Source organism: Lepisosteus oculatus, chromosome 2 (genome assembly GCF_040954835.1).
Source record: "Lepisosteus oculatus isolate fLepOcu1 chromosome 2, fLepOcu1.hap2, whole genome shotgun sequence".
NCBI classification, from domain to species: Eukaryota; Metazoa; Chordata; class Actinopteri; order Semionotiformes; family Lepisosteidae; genus Lepisosteus; species Lepisosteus oculatus.
Genome location: NC_090697.1, coordinates 41296981 through 41319449, shown reverse-complemented (window position 1 = coordinate 41319449; position 22469 = coordinate 41296981). Strand labels below are relative to the sequence as shown.

General features: G+C 34.8%; 1 protein-coding gene across 3 annotated transcripts in view; it reads right to left on the bottom strand.

Annotated features, from left to right (window-relative positions):
- Positions 1-22469, bottom strand: part of plcb1 (phospholipase C beta 1) — a 385213-nt gene that overhangs the window by 299950 nt on the left and 62794 nt on the right. For all 3 annotated transcript variants that reach the window (XM_069178667.1, XM_069178666.1, XM_069178665.1), the window contains exon 3: positions 7595-7663. In XM_069178667.1, the coding sequence (XP_069034768.1) occupies positions 7595-7663 (69 nt within the window). The remainder of the gene's footprint in view (positions 1-7594; positions 7664-22469) is intronic.

The window sequence follows — 22469 nt, the reverse complement described above, 5'->3', positions numbered from 1 at the left end:
GCAGGCTACTCCCAGGCCTTAATGTACTGTAGCAGCTACAAGTGAGGATATATATGACCATTGCTAGGGTTGGTCAAAAGAGATACTATGATTTGAGGGCCTAAGAGAGCCCTTTTAAGCAGGGCAAATCAGGCATGGCTACTCTGTCCCAGGTGGAAGAGGCTATGTCCGGAGCTCACTTCATTCTGGGAAGGTCTATGCTTGGAGTTGGAGAGGGACTGTCAGAGGTAATGTACAGTATCGGGTCCAGTATCAGAACAAAATCGTAGTGCATTACTGGAATAATACCCCAACCCTGTATATAATGATGTATATCACTGGTAAACTGCTGCAGCAAGTTGACTCAATACGTAAGGATGACTGACAAGAATGCTGGAATTGCAGGAGTGGGCAGTGTAGCAGTTGATTCTCCCTCACCTGACATTTGGCAGGGTGACACCCTGTGATTCTCCCTGGAACTGGAAGTTGCTCTTTGTTTGTTCTAAATGGGAGATGAGATTAACCACTGGCAGAACTCTGGTAGAACCAGTATACCATCCCTCCTCCCCCGACAGGGGTCTTAAAAAGAGGGTGTAGGAGTGTTCATGCCAAAAACTCAGCATGACATGGAGTAGTACGCACCTAATTAATACCTTAGCATGTTCATTACTTTGTTTGGGCCCCGCACTTAATCTAAATAGTTAAGGGCATTAAAGTTCTGGTCTCCACATGTATTCAAGTCTTTCAAGAACCAAATGCAGTAATACACAGGGTTAGGTGACAAAACCTACAATAATGCTACATCACCAATAAGTAACCTTGACATTTCCAAGCCTTTTCATTATATAAAGCAAATGTTTTATTGCCAGAGTAAATAAACAAAGTGCAATGTATTAAATATACATACTTCACATGTACTAATATTCAGAGGCTCCAGTAAAGTGGGTGCTATTTGTCTGACTATCCATTAGATTTACTGATCAGAGGAGTTATTAAAGTTCGGAGGAATTAATTTTTCTTTTTTTATATGGTGGCAACGCACATATACAATGTCAAATAACTACAAAACAGTTTAGTGAGGCATTAAAGACAGGGCAAAAGGGACAGTTGATTTTTCAGAGTTTCAACAGTGTAGGCTGAAGAGCCATAAACAATAAAATATTATGTGTGCCCCTCTGTGCAAATGGCTTGCAGTGCCAAGAGTTATTAGGAAATAACTCCTCTATTATATAAGTAGCCAGTATGATTTAAAATATGCAGCTGTCATTCTTGTCTTGTGGGTCTAATTTAAAGTCAGAATGGAACACAGAAACTACAGATTTAATGTTACAGATTTTGCTCTTTTACAAAATGAGCTTTTTGTAAAAGCAGCATAAGAAATTTTGGTAGCTAGCAGTGTAAAAAAATGTGAACCAAAACAGATAAAACTTACTTTAGATCTCAAGCTAAGATCTAAAGCAGAATAAGAAAGCAGCATAAGAAAATTTGGTAGCTACAGTAGCAGTGTAAGAAATTTTGGTAGCTAGCAGTGTAAAAAAATGTGAACCAAAACAGATAAAACTTACTTTAGATCTCAAGGCTCAAAACTAGCTAAAGCAGGGAAATGAGAATAATTCAGAGTCTGCTGTACAATGTTTGACTTAAATAAAGTATGGTACTATGAGCATAATTTATTTCACGGTATTATTATTAAATTAGTACCTTGCATTTTTAAAAATTGTACTTTTGCATTCTGTTTCTTATTGCATGATGTACAGCTGAGGACAAATAATTTCATTTGAGAATAGATTCACAAAGACAACCAAATTAAGAGGTTAAGTGGGTAAAATTATTTTCCTTCAAGTCTTATGGAATGCTGGTAAATTTAATTTTTGGTACAGTATACAATATTATGTTACAGTAAGTTACTCATAACTTTTTTAATCAGCCGTAAGTACCCTTGAGCACCTTGTTGCATACTTTACAGCGCATTTGATGAGAGACCAACTGTCTGAGCATGGAAGCTTCTGCGGCTAAGTGCCAAGAATAAATGAAACTGATTAAATCAGTCTCTTTTGTAAATGGAAACTTACTTAACTTTCTTTGCAAGCACTTCTCTCAACCAGACGCTTCATAGTCTAGTGAATTCACTGAGCTCCATTTCTCTGGTCAACACCTTTATCAGCAGTGATCTGCCAGTATCAAGTTTCCAACTTAATTTCTTCATTAAGAGCGCTACCATTTTACCAACCCTAAGATGTGCTATATATAGGGGAATACCATCCTGCTTCACAGATTCTTGTACCATAATAGGGGTTACTGTGAAGAAAAGATTCCTGTTTATTAAAAACATCATAAAATAGTCAAGACACCACTGAAAAACAAACAATTGTACTGAAACTAACATTTTTTAAATGTTTTAGAAAGTTTAAAATGTGGTACTCCAGTACTGTCTTACATTTTTGTTTACTTTCTTACTGAAAAAAAGTGAACTTGGGTTTTAATTGAAAATATTGTATTAATGAATGAAATGCAAACAAACCTTAGATAAAATACAACAAAACGCAGTGCATAATGAACAAAGAACTGGGATGAAGAATACTCATGCAAAATCATATAAAACTTGAAAGTTAATGATGAAATCAATGGGTAAAATTACCTCGGGTTTTGTTTTAATCTAAAAGCTCAATGCAATGTGTCAGGCCTATTTTTTTCATTTTCATTTTGTTGGATGTGTGTCCCCACAGAGGAATCTAAATTTTCCTACAATAATGATTCTGTCGCTTTTCATTTTTCAGCACTAATAATACTAATGAATGAATGGTTTGATGGAATTTTTCATCTGTATTTTTTTTGCTTTTAATACAATCTGTTCTTTGCCGTGCTGACGATGGCATCCTTAGCTCAGCTTGCCTACGGGCTCAGTCACAAACAAACCGAGGTTTAGAAAAAATGTCTAACATTTATGTGGAAACACTCCTGTCTTATAGTGCAGATGGTTAATCTGAGTTTCCATAGGACAGTTTCTCTAAAAATAATTCATTTTTACTAATAGAGAATGTAGAGAAGAATCACTTCAGCATCAATTAAGTAAAAGGTCTCAACGGAAACCACTTGAGAAAAAGTATGTTCTAATTACCCATTTGATTTTATCTGCCTACTGTTGCCAATTATGTACCAAAAGGATTACTAAAAAAGGGCTCTGACAGCCAGATTAGCTTCACCTGTCATTTCACACCAAACAAAAATCCTTTTTCCTTACATAAGCCGTGTTCAGGTTGGTTACAAATGGCCTTCTTGTCTGAAACATATTTAAAATTATCCTCTAGGGAGAAAACATAATCTCTAGGGATAATCTGAATATTGTGTAAAAGAACAGAAAAAATATAGAGAAATCTCCAGTCAAAATTACTTGGTAGAATTAGTACTACTAATGTAACACTAGGCAGTACACCATTAAATATTTGGATTTTTAGGCTCTTTGAATTATTGTATGAAATAAATTTAGCTGTACAATCAATAAAACTAAATCTAGAAGAGAGAGGCTATAATATGCTGTGTCCTATTCAAAATACTGTGCGCAGGGATTAAAATGCATCTTCAGCACCACAGCCTCCCTTCATGCTATTATCATTTATATATATATTATACTGCAATTATACTGTACATGTATTATTATCCATACAAACCTGTACATATAGAATGGAAATGCATTTTTTCAACCGACATGTCACTTTGTGAATTTGTATATATACTGTAACTACATCTGATTTGGTTAAAATTGTGTTAAAAACTAGGCTTGTTACCTGTGCCTTTGACTTCTGTGCCTGTGCCTTCTGCCTACACTATTGTTATATTATGGTTTTCAACTATTAACACCTTGTTGTCCAAAATAAAACAATGTATTAACTCTATGAAAGTACCTTGTTTTCTTATGCAGGTTATTATTATTGCATTAGAAATCCACTTAGACCAGCATAGTATTAACCTTAGTGGAAGAACATTCTTTCTTGCCTTTCTAGCAATTTTTTAGAACACATGGTAGACAGCTAAAACCATCGGTTCTCCAATATTCCACCTGTTCCCTTTAAATCATTTTTCCTTCCTAAACATAACACAGAGAGTAGCCTTAATTGTCAATAATTTACTGATGACTTTGGACTCACTTTGCCCAAGTCTACCACTTAATTACTTGATCTAATGTCAGCCTTAGTTAAGGTTGTTCATTATTTTCTTCTTAAAGGTCAAATGACTGCCACATGTAAAAAAAGTAAAATATTAATATATACTTGACAGTTTCTACAATGGTGTTATATAATAATTCTTCTTAATAATACTTTGCTTTTTTAAACCTTTTATAACTTTAAATGTGTCACATTGAAAAATGTAGAATCTACTGTAGCATACTGCTAGTAAATGTTCTCAAGAACAAACAATATTATTCAAATTTACCGTGCGGCAGGCTGCATTATATAAGCCGCTCTTACTCGCTTATCACTGCTCGGTATTGAGTTCCCTACCTGTGGCTCTACCTAGCGTTTCTTTCCCTTTGCCTTACCGGATTTTCTGACCTCATCGTTTTGCCTTCGGACTACGTTTCTCGTCTCGCCCCGTGGATTGTTTGCTACCCGTGACTATTTTTGGTATCAACCCTGTAGCTCTTGTTCCGATCACGTATCTGTCTCTCGTTCTGGATTGTTCGCCACCAGTGCCGTTTACTGATCTCGACCTACCTTTCGCCTTCGGATTACGACCCAGCTCCTGGATAGCTCTGTCCGCCTACTCACCGCCCCAGGAATCCTGCATCTGCATCGGATCCTTTTCTTCACAACCCAGCCTTCGTTACACAAAGTTGGCCAAGCCAAGCCAACACGGCAGGGTAGCTCTTTTCAGATTGCAACTAGTCTTTGGTTAATAAAGTACCTCACATTCTGAAGTATAATTGCACTTCCCCATAGTTTCCACTTGAGCCCTCTTCTTCGTGATTCACTTCTGAATATGTCCATTGACTTGATCTTTGAGGGTTTTGAATCTTTCAATAAGCTTGTAGACATCTCTGTTCCAAGACTAAAAAATCAGTTCTTTAGCATGTGTAGGACACTGCTTTAAGACCAGAGAAGTATCTGGTCACAAACTGATTTCAGTAAAGCAATATAGGTTCTGAAAGATTATAAAAGAAAATAATTGTACCCAGTATTCTAAATGAGGTCTTATTGGAACATTATACTATTTTATCGTAAGATTCCTTGATAAATATTCAAAACTTTGATTATATATTGCAACATTTTTGCATTTTTTATTTCTACCCCACAACATCTGCAAAATCTAAATATTGATTATGTACAATATTATACAGTAGTTTATGTTTCCACTGCATTTAACACTTGACTCGTTTTAATGTGATCATCCAGAACATTTTTTGAAGAATCTTGAATAATGTCTGAATCATTTTTGAACTTTCCATTTTTACACTTTTTGCCTTGGTGTTTCATCTTTCCTGTTTTTCATCTGATAATTTGACTCGTTCACTGTACCAGACTCATAAATTAGGAAGCCCCAGCAGGAGGTTGTTATACCGCAGCTAGTTGAAACTCACAGTCACGACCACAGTACTGCAGAAATCCGATTCGAGGGTCTCTGCAATCTTCAGTGGCTCATGGAGAAAGCTGAGGTTGGAGGTGCTCAGGACTCACAAGAAACAGCTTAGGGTGAACGGAGATGAAGCAGAGTTATGGTGGGTGGAGATCTGGAGGTCCCCATTTAGCACAACTCTGCTTCATCGACGCTACACATATGGGTCTTTTCCTGCTCTCCTGCCTCTCCACGCTTCGTCTCTTCCGACATCCGTGACACTTCTGGCTTGAACTAACTTCTGAACTGAACTAAGTACTTCCGTAAGTATCTGAATTCTCAGAGCAGCATCCCAGTGGCATTTTGGGAATTATAAAGAAATGTCAATTGGATGATTGATTGACAGATTGATTTAATTATTGATAGAGTGAGAGGTTCACCGACAAATGGCCTGAGCATGTTTTGAGAACCCTGGACAAATGTGATCACTCAGGGGAATGTTACTATGTCCCAGGCCAACAGAGTACTGGGAGCCGCTGCCATCCCAGGAGTGACAGAGGTATTTCTTTGTTTTTTTGGTAAACGCCTGCACAGATTATTAATTTAAATCATTAACTATTTCTCTTTCATTGTCTAAATTTAGGGCCAAGAACCATTGGAAACAGCAAAATTTGCATATAACCAAGTCCACCCCTATACTGAAGCATGATGTACTGCAGTATGTATGGGTACAACCCTTCTTTATGTGATAATTACAGTACTAAAGCATTGGATTTAAGTTAATTAAAATAACATTGATCAACTGAAACAAGCAACAGTAATCACAAACTTATAGTAATAAGCTAAAATAGACTGCATTAATCCTTCCTCTGCATCTTGTGAATGCCTGCCCTTTCTGCCTTTATAATGCAAAGGACAATACATCAATGAGGCAGTAAGAAGTAATCTCCACCTTGTCATTCCCCACACTGCCAGCACAGAACCAGGAACATTTGTTACAATTCAAAAACAGTAGGCATTGAGATGCGGATGCTGGTCTGTGGATACCTGGGCACGGGACAGAGAGAGGGTCACTCACAAGCTAGCTTTGTTTTATGATCCTAGTCTGTTTTGCGTGTCACACTTAACAACCATCAGCTGGGTTTTCTTTAACTGGATCTTCCTCTTTTTTAATCATTGACTTTGATCTACAGATATTACAGAATATCTGACCTGTTTTCAGGAATCTACTGATTCTATATCTATATCGCTCACATTCTGTTATCTTGTAAACTCTTTCATTCTTCTAAGTCTGCTGAGATTACAAATCTTTGTCTTTCAAAGTATACTGTACATCAAAGCATACAATATTTTTACCACAGTTTCCTAATTGCTTATTTTATAGAGTTATACTCATTTTATTTTTATTTTAAAGAAGATGCCTCTACGTTTCTTCCTTCACACCCAAAGTCCTGATTTAACTAACTGGTATCTGACTTTGTTGCATAGCATGCTCCCTATACTACACCTTTACAACATTTTCACATTTCCAATGAGTCTGGTCCAAATAGATGCTGGGTTTTATGCTGAGTTACAAAAGTCATGCCAAATGTCCCTTGACCATTCATAAGTGTCTTTAAGTGTTTCTCCAATCAAAGCAGACAAATCAGTGTACAATAAACTACTACATATTAAACAATTTAAGTCTATAAAAATTAATTATTAAAAATGCAGTGATAAAAAAACACAATGATTCTTTATTTACATTGTACAAAAAGTCATCATCACAAAAGATGTGGTTACATCTTGTAAACTTCCAAATAAAATATCTGATTTAAAAACTATGATATGTTATAATTGCTTACATAAACACTGTATTTTCATATTAATACATCAAATATTTGAGCACTTCACTTAGATATCAGATTTATTTTAATAATCTGATTATGCATTTCTGGATTTACTTTTAATTTTCGTGGATTTGTGAGAAAAATCTACACCAATAGCAAAGAATACAAAGAAGAGAAGAGACATTCCTGTCTTGTGACCTACTAGATTATTTTTCACTGAGAATAAGATAACCTACCTTTGGTGTTTTTGAGCACTTCCCGTTTCTTGCATCCTTGATATTGGTGACATCCAAAAGGTCAGTTTCCTATAAAATATACAGTATAAAATTACTGGAAAAGCATGATTTAAATCTAAGTGAATTAAATTGTTTGTGCTATACTGTTGGTTATATTAAGGTAAGAACATGATGCCCATTTATATTACCAAACTTATTTGGTCTATTAATAAGAAAAATGATCATTATGAAAGAAGGTGTGTTCATGTCTCGCTTACAGGACTGTTTTCCCTGCTTTATTTGCAATTGGAATGCAGCCAGCAGGTGACACTAATCACTTTGTCCAGAACCCATTTGACTCACGTTTAATTCTTCCCATAACCTATTTTAGGCTCCAGAGTGTCACTGAAAATCTGGTTATTTTCACCACAGAGAACAAGACATCTTCTGGCAAATATTATTTTAGAATAAACTAGCCAAACATTTCTAGGCAATCTGCTCAAAATGACAGTGCTGAAAATTTAATGATTAATAAAATGCAAGCAGCATTGCATACTTCACTTTAAATTAGGGCATAGGATATTGGTTATAAAAGCAACTTTTAGTATTATGTTATTATACTTCAAAACAGACAACTTTAAGTCCAAATTTATATAAGACAGGTGGCTTTTTGGCACCTTTAGCTCATTTTATTTTTAGCAGCTTTTTGTTCCAAGAAATATAACCAGATAATTCTTGCAATATCCCTGGGAATGTGATTCAACAACTAGCTCTACACTTTGTTCCAGACACCCAAGACTCTTCGTGTAAAAATGAGCATCCTATTTTTAGCCTTTAATAGGTGGCAAGGCTTCCCACTTAAAGTTTAACACACATTAACAAGGTTGCTATTTCAACTCTGAAAGTAGGATACCACAAAATGCTCAAAACAGAGTTTTTGAGTGTTTAAGATGCTTTAAGGTTTAAATATCACACATTGAAATGACTAGCCTTTGAAGATAAAAAGGTAGAACATAAGTCCCCTTAAGAATTTATTATTGATAGACACAAAAGTGGAACAGAGAACACATCTAGCTACTGTATATAAATACTTACAGAAGCTCAAAGAAATAAGGAATGTACATTAGACAACAGTAACTGATATAAAAAGATAGATCACTGTAATTTGTTACATTTCACTGTATGTGATTGAAGAAGCATAACACAGTTAACCAACTTCAGTTCATTCGCATATCTTCTAGCTCAACATAGGAAATACAGGAAACAATATATAATGAATGCAGTATCATTTTTAAACTGTTACATTAAATACAGCTAAGACTAAGAAATTCTGTTTCAGTCACCATTCTTATTTCTTGAAATTGAACACTGCTATCTGCCAATAATAGTACTAATTTTGCATAGATCTAATGTTGAAAACAAGCACCGCTTCATAGCTAATAGTCTTATAATAGGAACTGGGGAATACACATGTTCTTTTTACTGTGCACTTGAGGATTTAGGCAATTTTCTGGAATAGATAGTATTCATGACCTTTTGGCAACACAGATGCTGCCATGCCCTCCAGCCTTTTGTAATAATGGAATTTTTCTCCATTAAATACAAGTTTTGGATTCTCAGACAGTGGTAATGTATTGCAACATTCCACTATAATCCCCGCAGGTCCCAGCACACAACCATCAGCAAGAAGAGTACATATTTCATCAAGCCTGTAGAATGAGACTTATATGCACACATAAAAATTGGATTGGAATGGACTTTAATACAGCTGATGCTTAGTGATCTCATCCACATTAAATGCAAGCATTTTCCTGCCTTAATTGGATAAGACAAAGGGCAGCAACCACAGCATGAGTGAGTTGGCATTCAGCTGCAAAGGTCTAATTTTTAGATCCAAGTTTTGGTTATGTTCACATTTTGAATGAATGATCAATCAATCATTGTTACCAAAACATTTAATAATTTACCTACAATCCTTTTTTCTAAAAAGATACATGCATACATAGACTGATAAATTTAGAATGAATACAAACATGAGTACCTATGAATGGAAAGAATTTGTCCCACCTAGCATGTTTGGTGGTTAGTAGCTTTGTGATTTCCCAAAAGAAACCAGGGTATTGAATTTAACAATAGTTCCATACCACTTATTTCATATTATGCTCAGTATATGCTGTATCTAGCAGAGCAGAGTGTCTTTACCAGGGGGCTAAGGGGCAGTCATATACACCATTAATTGCATTGTTATATTATTCCTAGTATTTAGCCCTTCGGAATCAATCCAATTTATGTTGTATTACTGAACCTCCAAGCCAGATCAGCAATAAAAGACACAATAGTGTTAAGTTCTCCAGACAGACCAAATTCAGAAAAATAAACTACAAATCCATCTGCTAAACTCACTGCTGTAACCAAATACACAAATTAATTACAGTATAGTATTTTCAGTAGCAATATTGTTGTAAGCTATGGGCTGTATCTGTGTGCCTTCAGAAAGCTAAGAATCAAGATCACCAGAACAATTAGCTTCCCTATTACTGTATGTCTGAATGAGAAAAGGTGTTGCGTTATGCAGTAATTGGACAACTCAAACAGGAAGTGCTCTGTATATATCACATTTTATAACTAACATTTCTGGGTCTTTGGCATCATCACAAAAATGTTATGAAACAGGAATCAGAACAATCTATAACTGTATCATGTTGCCTTTTAAGAAACAATAAAGGTGGCACATATTCAACTATCACATCAGCAGAGTGTTGATAGTGTGGAGTAGTGAATAGAGGTTGTGGACTCTTAACTATAGGGTCACAAGTTTAAATCTCAATGGTATTCTACCCAGATTGCTCAAGAAAGGCTGTTTGCACATCCATAAAAACATAAAATATGTAATATTAAGTTGTCTTCAACAACAGTGTTAGCCTGAATTTAAAAAAATACAGAACAGTGGTTAGAGCTGCCTGGAAGCTGATGGATACTAATCTTGTATGCTTGAACACTTTACTCTGAATAATTAATAATAATAAAAAATACTCTGTTGAACAAACTTGTTCAAATTAGGTTAGGTTGCATAAGAGCATCAGAAATAATAATGGTGAGGTGAAAGTGAATATAGAGTTATCAACAGAGTTCTATATAATAATGAAATGTATGTATCGAATTATTTCTTTCAACTTAAAGCGCTGAACACCAGAACAATAAAGAACAGAAGAAAAAAACAAAAAAAGCACAGCGAATTGACTTGACACCAAAAGTAAATAATACATTATATGTAGATTAAAAGCTTCACTGCAAAGATAAGTAGGTAATATTTGAAAATGTGAAAAATCACAGTATCTCTAAAGGATATGAACAGTTCCACGGACATTGTGTTGCATGCAAGACAGATTTACTGCTCAAGGTGTGAAGTCTAGTCTTCCAGCAGCTCTTCGATTAAAAGAAGGCCTGTACTCATTCTTATCCTTCCTATTTCCATCCTATTCCTAAAGACGTTCTCACACTTGTCCATTCAGTGACTTATACGTGATCAGTAGAATTATGAATACCTGTCCAAATCTCACTGGCAGCCAGTGCATTCTACAGAGGATGAGAGTTACAGTATATGCTGATCTAGAGCAGTTTTAGTCAGCACATGAAATTCAGAATTTTGACCATACCACAATCAATTTTGTACTGCCTAAAGACAACAAGCAAGAACTGAATGCATCGGGAATGTCTGGAATACTTGGTGAGATAAGTTTGGCTTAACCTGCTTGGTTAATGGGTAGCCTCCTGGCTATAGGATACCCATTTAGAGAGGAGTTAACCAGGGGGTAGCTGCATGGTGGAGATGGGATGGAGGATTGACGCTTGATTCAAATGCAAAGGAAGAAGTTTGTGTTTGATACATATAGCTACAGTAAGTTCCATAATGGCGGTGATTAAGTAGAGCTGCATATAAGTGAAATGTTTTTGTTATCCCTCCCGAACCTCAGTTAATAAGTTGCTTATATTTTAAGCCTATCTAGCATATGAATTGGAGCATATCTGATGTTTACCACGCTTTAAGCAAAGCTTAGTAACATTTGCATTTCCCAGCAAGATATGAACTATTCAGAAAGCTTAGAACAAAGAGTATAGTTTTGTAGTTTTTGCTTAGCTTTATATGGACTAAGAGGCAAGTAAAACATAAATGGTTAAGATGGGTTCCTAATGATTTACTTTATAAGGACTTAATCAACTCCTTGGTAAATCATTGAGGTGGCCCTAATAATGAATAAACAGTCAACAGTGACTGCTCATCCCTAGGGAGGTCAGCCTCCATAGGAAGGGATTGCAGCATATAGACAGGGAAGATATGACAGAAGAAAAACAACACAGAGAAGCAGTACCAAGAAAAGAGAGGGTGAGAGAATTAAGAGAAATATAATTAAGATTAATAACAATAATAAAACAATAGCTGAGTAATTATCCATCTGCTGCCATCCACTTATAATATTTAGTTTACGCTATATACTGATGCACAGTGAAAAAAACTGCCAGATTAAACTTTACACCAGTAACTAATTACAACAGAATTTGTATTTGAAATTTTGAGCAAATAAAAGGTTTGATTGAATAGTATTATTCCTTGGGATCCCAATTTATGCAATTTAATAAAAATGAGAGTTGCTTATTGTTTAGTATTTGAGTATATTTGTTTCTCCTTGGGTTGACTCAAATTACCTCAGGTTAGGTCAAAGTTTATTATAGAGAAATGTTTATTAAAGAGAATTAGAGGTCATTCAGAAATAACAAGCTGTTGGGTTGGCTGGGAAAATAAATTACTGACTTTTGTAAGCCAGAGAGCATCAGAGGTGATGGCAGAGAGTGCTGGAGTTCTTTATTAATTGATGAATGGTGTCTTGGACTTGGCCAACTGGAATGAAGATATGTTGCACTATTCATGCCAATTGATCTTTCCTGGTCACCTCTTTAAGGTTCCAATAGTTCATGAAGAAATTAAATAATTCATACTTCTTAATGAACACTGGCCTGAAAAGCCATTGACTGTCTAAGGGCTCCATGATCCCAGCTTCGCTCTTGCTTTGTCGTCTGCTGTTTGGTCATTGACAGGAGGCAGCAGACAGATGGGTGTGGCAGTTTCCTTTTGCCCACATTCTCCCCACTTTAGGGAAAGAATACAGTTCCCTAAGACTACCTCTGCCTTTGGCAGATCAACACTCACTCTCACCTGCTTGAGGCAGTCTGGGTCCCAAACGGGGGCTAACGAGATGCCAGGTGTGGCCTCCTAAGCTTGCAGGCTGTACCTCCACACTCACATGGCTCCTGTCTGGCCTGTTGCGGAGTGTAGCCAGACAGGACTCTCCTTCCACATGATCCCACAATAGATTCTTAGGGTACCTTTAATGTCACATTATTATGTGATATTAATTACAACAAGAGACTAGAGTTTTTTAATATTGAACTTTGTCCTTATGACACACTGTTCTCGTACAGTTCCTGGTAAATTAGAATATGTTTTGAACTACACGTGGATAAAAAAAATATATATATACTGTAGATAGGCATCTCTGAGCCATGATAGAAGCCGCACATGTAAATGTGCACATTATACAAACAGAATGGGAATTCACTGAAATAACTCATTTATTCATTTGAAAGATGATAATAATCTATTTTGACCTTTTAGAACTAATCCTTCATCCTCATACAGAATTATGATAAAAAAGCAATTATTCTCTTTCACCAACAGAGGTTTTGAAAAATCCATAAATTAAATATGTTCTAATCTATATAAAATATACACTCTTGGTAATTTTCAGTTATGCTATTTTTTTAAATAAAAACATATTTAGATATCCAGTCCACTGATTCAATTTATACATTTCCAGCATGTACAAATCTTTAGAAAGCTTCTTAACTATAAATATTATACCATACATCTAAAAGCCTTTTTATACTACCATTGCTACCATTGGTAGCATTGCTTAAAGATAATACATAAATGTTTAATTTAAAAAACAACTGGGATTCCATTAAGATACTTAAAACTACTTTTTAACACGAACTAAGGACTACATATCCTGATATATCTTTCCATGATGGTTTGAAAACACCAAAATAATAATGACTGGAGTAATCCTGCAGTGATTGTTTTTTTCTTGGTATGTGTTATTTTAATTAATAATTAGTAAAACTGCAAGCAAGCTTAGACTGCATTCAAAATTTGAAAACAGGGGCCATGACTGTAATACAAAGTGCTACTTTTTATACTTTTTATGTGCCTGTAGATTGAAATCCTTATCTCTTATTATAAACTTAATTTCCATGTGTTAATCTCATCATTTATGGGATGCTGTGGATTTTTGGCTTTCAGAGATAAAATAATAACCATCCAGGGAATGCAAATGTGCATAATAAAACTGCGTAGTTTTGTTCTTCCTTATAATTAGTGCAATTCATAAAATTCATAAAATAAAGTTGCCTGTTCCTCTTTTAAAGCAACATTATTTGATTACCAAATGCATTCTCACACATTACAAAGATAAAAAGTATTGCCATCTTAATTGTCTTGCCACATTGAGAGAAAATACTGCTTGATTTAAACACAGTTTGTATAAGCACTATTTGTGTATACACACATCCTTTTATATGTGTAGCTTTCCTAATACATGCAGAACACACTAGGCTGCCTTCACACTAAAAGATCTATTTCATTATATACAGTATTATAATATGTCATTCTGTGGCATATTATCTAAGAGCAAGTAGTTACTTGTTTATGCAGTGAATCTAGGGATTACATTGGAGAAAATCAATAATACCTCACAGTAATAATAAACACAGTGCTTTCAGGTTTTTACAGTTAATTTACATAACAGCAAATTTCCAAAGACACAAGTCTGTGGAAAGAATTTTCATCCAGCAGTGAATCAATAAAGACTTAATATCATAATGGCAATACAGTACATATCTAAATGTATTATGTATAAATGTAATGACAAAATAAATGCTATAAATATTAACCTCTCCAAACAGGTCTCTGGGACCCTTACTGTACATTGCAGATTTGAATTGTTTCTTCTGAAACTCATGCCAATGTGTCCTCATCCAGAACTCAGCCCTACCCATACCACAAGCAAATATAAACTAAAACTAGAAATAAAGAGTTCAGCTGTGCCTGATGAATCAGTAATTGAGTGCAAGATGTGGAAAATTAACCTGACAGCACTCTCATCATGATATTGACTGTAAGCCATCATTCAAGAGATTAAGAAACAAATTAGCAGGCTGTTATCAAATAACCACACTTTCTAGCTCATAAGTGATGAACCACTGTCCCTGAGAGACTGAAAAACTAAGATAGCTTTAGTATTAAGTGGTCGGTATTTTCTGACAGTGTACAATAATGAGTGTTAATTCTCCCATTTCCTTATGTTTTAATCCTGAGCAAACAGATCATGTTCCATAGATAACTGAATTGGTAATACATCAGTGAAGAACAGACACCAGATGCAGAAAAAATAGGTTATTTTTAATATTCTCAAAAATGAATTAAACCTAATTGTAACACATATTGTATATATACTGTATAGGTACTTGTATATCTGAATAAACTTGAAAATCTGTGGATATGCTATCATCCAATAAATTGGCCTTTCAAAGGAAAATAAAAGATCATTTTGGCTTCTCTCTAGTTTTTTAAGCACCACTCAGACCAGGAATTCTCTAGATACATAAAGGACAATCCCGCATTAAGATCCCATGTGATCTGGAGGGACAGGAGTAAAAATATAGAGTTCTTTTTTATTGATTTCCAGGATTTATTTGTCATAAGACATGCAAAAATAACAGGCCTTAAATAATCCATCCATCCATTTACTAACTACTTCTTCCTGGTTAGGGTTGTGGGGGAGCTGGAGTCTACACCGGCAAGCAATGGGCACAAGGCATGGTACATCGTGGACAGGATGCCAGCCCATTGCAGGGCAGATGCACAGACACACACTCACATAGGTCCACATTTTCCCAACAGCCCATTAACCTACCAGTATGTTTTTGTGCTGTGGGAGAACAGTGGAGTACCTGGGGATAACCCATGTGAACAGGGGAGGAACATGCAATCTCCACACAGATAGCACTCAATGTCCAGAATTAAACCCAGGGTTTCAATGCTGTGAGGCAGCAAATCTAACCAGTATGCCATCATGCCATCAAAACAAAAATTACAGAAGTATTAAAATAATTGTTGTTGTGGATTAAAAAAACTGTAATTAATATTCTACGTGCACAGCACAAAGGCCATTTCATAGACCAACAAAAGTCTTCAACTCATTTGTCTCATTGAAGGTTTCTGACATAATGCTTATACGACCTACAATGCAAGTCCCGTCACCAAGGCAAAATGCAAATGAAAATGCTCACAACACTGTCAGTTGGGTTGGGAGTTCAAGAGCAACTGGCAAAATGGAAAGTCCCTGGAAGTTGCTAAACAAGGCTAGGCTGATCTGAGCCAATGTTTTGTGTATTGATGCCCTTGCTGTTAATTAGAAGCAAAAACTGCCAAGAAAGCTGAAAGGTGAAAAACACACATATCAGGTACAATTCTGCTTTCCAATGAGATGCAGTATAAGAGCATCCTACCTCATTTCTGTTTATTCCAAAATAAGCTCTGACAAATAAGTTGCCAAGTGCTGTTTTCTGGGCGATTATCCAAATGAGATAGCTTGCATGAGGAAACTCCTCCTTTTCATGCCTACCATAAATTTCAAAAATAGAACTTCAACTGGAAAACTGTTGTCACGGGAATCTCTGCAATTTCTATTTGACAAACGGAAGAAATAAAAACAAATGGTAAGCAATGGCATGAACAGTATCATTCAGTTTGCTTAGCTCTTCAAATGAATTTCATAACCTGCTCTGAACCGGCTTTCTTTACACGTGCATGTTACAAGTATATATAACAAGTGGTGTCATTTTTGTAGCCTTTTAGTCTTTGTCCAAACAGTTAGTTCCAACTCACAATGTAAGGATTTAAAACAATATCTGTGTGAAATGTAAGATAAGTTGTATACTCCAAGTGTATTAAAGATGAAGTTTCTATTAAGTTCCAAATACATATTGACATTATGGACTTGACAAATTAAAGTGCTGTTTATATCCGCTTTCCTGTTGTCTGTTGTCATGGATCTGAGTATATCTGAGGTATCTGAGGATCTGAGGTAAGAGGAACAAATATGTTTTGTGAAAATATAATGAACATTTCCTACTTGTATACTATACTTGTATTTGACAATTTATAAGGAATATACTGTAAATCCAAAGAGGCACATAGATACAGTAGGTCAAGATTAGTACAAACAGCTATTACACAGATATGTACAATATTTCCTCTGAAATGCAATATAAATTTAAAAATACATGTCCACCTTTATATTGTATGGCATATTGTTTTTATGTATTAAGGAATAAAATGTCAGGCAAGGTGTCTCCAGCAATTAAAGACAAGTCTGCTAAAAAGAAACCACTTTTTTCATTTTAGCTGTATCTAAACTGATCTATGCAAACAGAAAAGCTGGGCAGCTTTTGCAATTGGCCAAGGGATTTGTGTAAATCATTGATAATTACTATCACTGCAGTCCATATGTTGTCAATTCCTTCCACTTTCAGATAAGCATTTCAAGCAATTTCAGCCTAGTGAGCAACAGTGCTACATTATTTCTCACCTTTTACTCAAGACAGTGTAAGACATTGTGTGATTGATTGCGGCAGACCAGGTACCCAGCTTTATTTTTGAGGTGTGAACATGTTATAGATTTATAGATGTGTGTTTTAAACAATGTTCACCTTTAGAATAGTTGCCCCACAGCTGAAACATTGTGTTTCTTTTCTTCTCTTTTCAGTATGGAATAAACCTTTACTTGTTCCTTTGCATCTTTAAATTATTTTTATTTCAATTTTGTTTTCTTTGTGTTGTCCATTCTGTGTGTCAGAAAATTATATTGTAAATGAGGCATTAGATTAAAGATGTTATGCATCAGTTCAAAAGGGAACATTATAATATTGGTTGATATAAAATTATAAGAAATGTTGTAATAGCAATTTCAGAGAACACAACATTGTCCAAAATGCAATGAATGTTCAGGCAGTTATTTTAAGCAAACTTCAAATATGGAACACATGACCAAAAATAAAAAAGTAAAGGAACTGCCAATGGTACCTAGAATGTTTTTTTCTTAGAAGAGAAGATGTTTAAATGCAAATACATAGTGTATATACATTCATATTTTATGGAATGCGAATATTATTTATTTTGATCGCTTCACAGCATTTGAAAGCAGAATAATCTAAACAGACTTCTAATTCCACTTTTCATTCATAAAAATTTGCACCTGTTCCTTGAAATTGCGCAATGTCTGTACAGTTGTTTCACTGGACAAAGTGAGTCACACTATAGTCACAAAGCTCTAATATGGTTAAAACAGTTGTCTATGAGTTTTAATTTAGAGTTTAGTTAGTTAAGATTTCTGGTGATAGGAGCTGAGACATTATGGCGATATCAAATATAATAAGAGAACACTGCCTTCACACCATCTTTACGTTGGACACTAGACTAAATCACCTCAAATGACATCCTTAAAACTGAACCAAGTCCTCTTTAGTGATGAATCAAAGTTTTGCGTAGACTACTCTTATGGATATCAGTGATTGTGTACAATCTACACTTACAAACTGTGTGTGCTATGCATGCTAATTGCTGTGTATACCAGGCCAATCAATGGAAAAGTCCAAATGTGATTATTTGGACAGGAGAGGAGTGTCTATTAGATGTCCCCTCATTCCTGCAGGACAATACATAGCCTTATGCTGCTCATAGCAGTGACTTTCTTGCAAGATGAGATTGAGACAGTTATGCTATGGATTCCATACTTTTGAAACTCAAGGCCTATCGAGTATTTGTTGGATGAGCTGGGTCGATAGATTGTATCTTCTCAAAATCTTACCCACACTCTATAAAAGGAAAGGGACAAAATCGTAAAAGACAGCATCTGCAATTTGGTACAAAACGCTTGTACTGCTTCCAAAAGTGGTTACACATACTACTGGCTTGTGGCTTTCCCACTAGACCTCCTGTTGATTAAACTCGTAAATGACAAATGTTAATAAGTATAATGAATTTACTTGTGTGCTGCCTGTTAAATAAAATGTCACTCCATCTGCTACAAAAAGCATATCATTTTCTTTATTGAAAAATCAAATTTGTTGCGATTTTAAGTGAGAAACGTCTTAGGATGCTCTGTATATTTTTGACTATAACAGCTGCTGTCAAATTTCTTCAGGTTTAATAATGGATTGTGACAGGCACTCAGGTTAAAATGCATCGGAATACAAACCTGAATCCATCTTGTCACTTTTTTGACATGGCTCAGCCAACATGCTGACTGAGACCTTAGAGCACTGCGCCTACAGAAGTTAAAGAATAAAGCAACACTTGCTATCCCTAAGGCCACAGAAGACTTTGTTTTGATGTTTATTCACAGATACAAAACACTTTAAGGCCACACAGGGACACTTTTAAACAGAGGATTTCACTAACACATTGTAATCCTAATTTAACGTAGTAATTCAGCCAAGTATGTTTTCCTTCCTAAATTTTATTATTTTATTATTATGACTGAAACAGAACTAGAAATATCTTATGCCAAATAATGTCATTTGCATTGTATTTATTGATACTACTTTAATTGTACAACTTCCAGTCATGACACTAACATTTAAAATTAATTTCAAGGTAGTGGGCTAATTGGGATCTCAACCATATTATCAAAAGCATTCTGGAATGTGGACATTTACCATAACTAAAATTTCACTTGTAGTAATAAAGAATTATTTTCTATAATTAAATGACATGGTATGTACAATGTGTGCAATTCTCCCTCCCTAACATTTCATAGAATTTGAACCTATCTTGCTTTTCTTATCAGCAAACAAGGATGTTAAAAGTCTTTGATGAAGGAAATGGTTTTCTTTTTCACTTGTTAAACAACCTCAAAGGAAAGCTGGTATTTTTGGTAAAGGAGCCTTTATCTTTTTGAGCTAGCCCAGAGCAAAACAAGGCTGTTAAAAAGTTTCATAGTTCATCATATTTAATCAAATAATTGTAACTAGAACTATAAAACTAGAACTTCAAAGTGAAATTCAATGCACAGTTTCAATATAATACAACAAAATGTGCTGAAGCCATAAAATCATAACATTCTCTAAAAAAGACAACCTTTTGTTAAAAACAATTCATTTTAAAATCAGGTTTGAAGGTCATCTGGAATTAAACTGTCAACAATTCTGTAAAACAGGAAAATCTGTCAAACCAAAACGGATATTTTATCAGGAATATATTGATCAGGAATATGCTTCATCCAATTATTTATTTTCTGATTAGTGCTCTTGCACAGATTAACCCAAAGACATAAGTTAAATGTTTAGCAATTTTTATTTCAGAAAATCATCCTCCAAACAGAAATCACATTACAATACAAATAAGGCCAAATAAATCCCATTAGGTAAAAAAGAGTAAACATGACACACAAGCAAGAGAAAAGTCTCTATTAATGCACAACAGGACCAGCATAACCCACACCATACAAAAATCCTCCAAGAAGTTAGAGACAATAAAAGAAAATCCTTAAAGAGGAAATCCAGCATGAAACAAAAAAACAAATAAATAGCATAGCATAGCAGTACATACTGTATGAGGCCATGGCAGCTACTGCTATTTTGTAAAGCAAAAAACATTTGAAGTAATGCAGATTATCTTCAAATGATTATATATAGATGAAACCTAGCACTGCCTTAAATTCTTAAGTTCCTAGCAAATGAGAAGTGTCACATGAACATCTAAGGTCAACACATTTGAAACATTTCTTAGAACTTTACAGAGCTCATTCTCATATCTAGTATGCTCATGATTATAATAGCAAGAACATTAACAACACCAGAAGTATAGACAATAACCATTACAAATATGATCACAACAACTATGCATTTACAATGGAATTATAGAGCAGGGGATACAAAATGCTCTAGGACTAGTTTGTTTTGAATTTAAGTGTAACAGAGCATGCCAATCCAGAGTTTGCCAAGCAAGCTGATAAATATGTATAGCACATGCATGGAGGAACCTTCCATCTCTCATCTGGAAAGAACAATTTATTTTGTTAAAAAAGCCCTCGGGGAAAAAGAATGTCAATGAACTGAAGATGTGTAGCATATACTTAAAAAGTAATGAAAATTGCAAAGTTACATCAGGTAGCTCACTCCCTGTTTAAACCACAAGCTCATGTGAGACAAGATAAAGTAATAACCTCATCCCAGCCTGCTGCACTAACTGGTTTGTTTTCAGATGCAATCAACCTGTCTATTCATTATCACTACTATTATGAAGTGAAGTGTTTCATTAGAATTTTAAACAAGCTTGTATCCCATGACAACAGCATAAATGCTTCCAAATCGGCTGACTGTGAATTTTTTTTTCTGATAAGAAAGAAAGAGTATGAAGCAGAGGGAAAAAAGAGCTTTCCATACCAATCCTACAAAAAAGAACTGTCTTTGACAGATCTTTAGTACAGAATAAAATATTTGTGCAATATCAGCCAAGGCTATAAACTTTGCAAAAACAATTTAAATTAAATCATATATTTGCATTAGAAAAGATGATGCAATCACTTTATCTATAGTGTTCTTAAAATATGATACAACATTATTTAAGGCTTAAGTCATGAGTTATTGAAAGCGTCTTTTAATCAATAATACACAGCTTCTTATTTATTCAGTTCTATAGGTACCTCTTTAAAAAACTTTCAAATCATTTTGAAATATTATTTTTCATTATTCATAGGAAGTAACCTTTGTAACTAACTTATGTATCTCATAAAATAAAGTTATTGGAGCAGGACTCAATATAGAGAATCACTGCACAAAGTGACATTGACATGTGATGATGAGTAAAATAAACTGACAATTGTGTTTTCATGCATAACGTGTAAAAATAATACTGAGACTTTTTTAAACTAATTTAAACAGAATTGCAAAATAATGTAAAATGATTATATGATGTGTCCAGTAGCAAAATCTTTGACATTTTTTGTTCAGCTGAATTCCTTTCAAGAACTCGAGGAACTGTAACTCATTAGTACAAGGAAAACTATTTTTTATTCAAAGACAGATTGCTGCAACCCCAACAATCAAATAAGTGATTCTTTAAATACATATTATGATATTGCACAAGCTCAGCTGAGGTTGTAACTATAAGTGGTATTTGGTACACCAATAGGTGGCACTCTTTACACTACACCTGAAATTCCTGAGTGAAGTTAGAGGGACTTGAAGGTGCTATTGTGTTTCGGATGGTGTTCTGACTTCACCATTGTTGAGTAACAATGCTAACTAATCTTGGTAAATTTCATTTTTTTAATCTAGCCAACAAATCTTCTCAGGTAATTTAATTAGCAAAGCAATATTGTGGTCTTCACCTTATCAGTTGTAACCCCACATCAGCTGCTTGTGGGGAGTGGCTTTTGTGAGCAACCACAAAAATCGGTTAGGTTATTTTCCCTTGTGGTTCAATTTGTAAATTATTACATTGTTGCAATCTGGTAATTCTCATAGGATATGTTTTTCCATTTAAAACTTTGACATCTTCAAGATTTGCCAAGACACCATTTTCTTGGCTGCCTTTCTAGTCTAAAGATTGCTTACAGGTTTCATTTTTTAGAAGAGGGGGGTGAGGTGGCTTTGGAGTTTGCTGAGAGCAAAGCCCTAAAGTTCTGTGGAATATTAAAATGATAAATAATTCATATGGATTACTATTAATAACCATATTAACTATATAAATATCTATCCTGGCTATTAATTATAT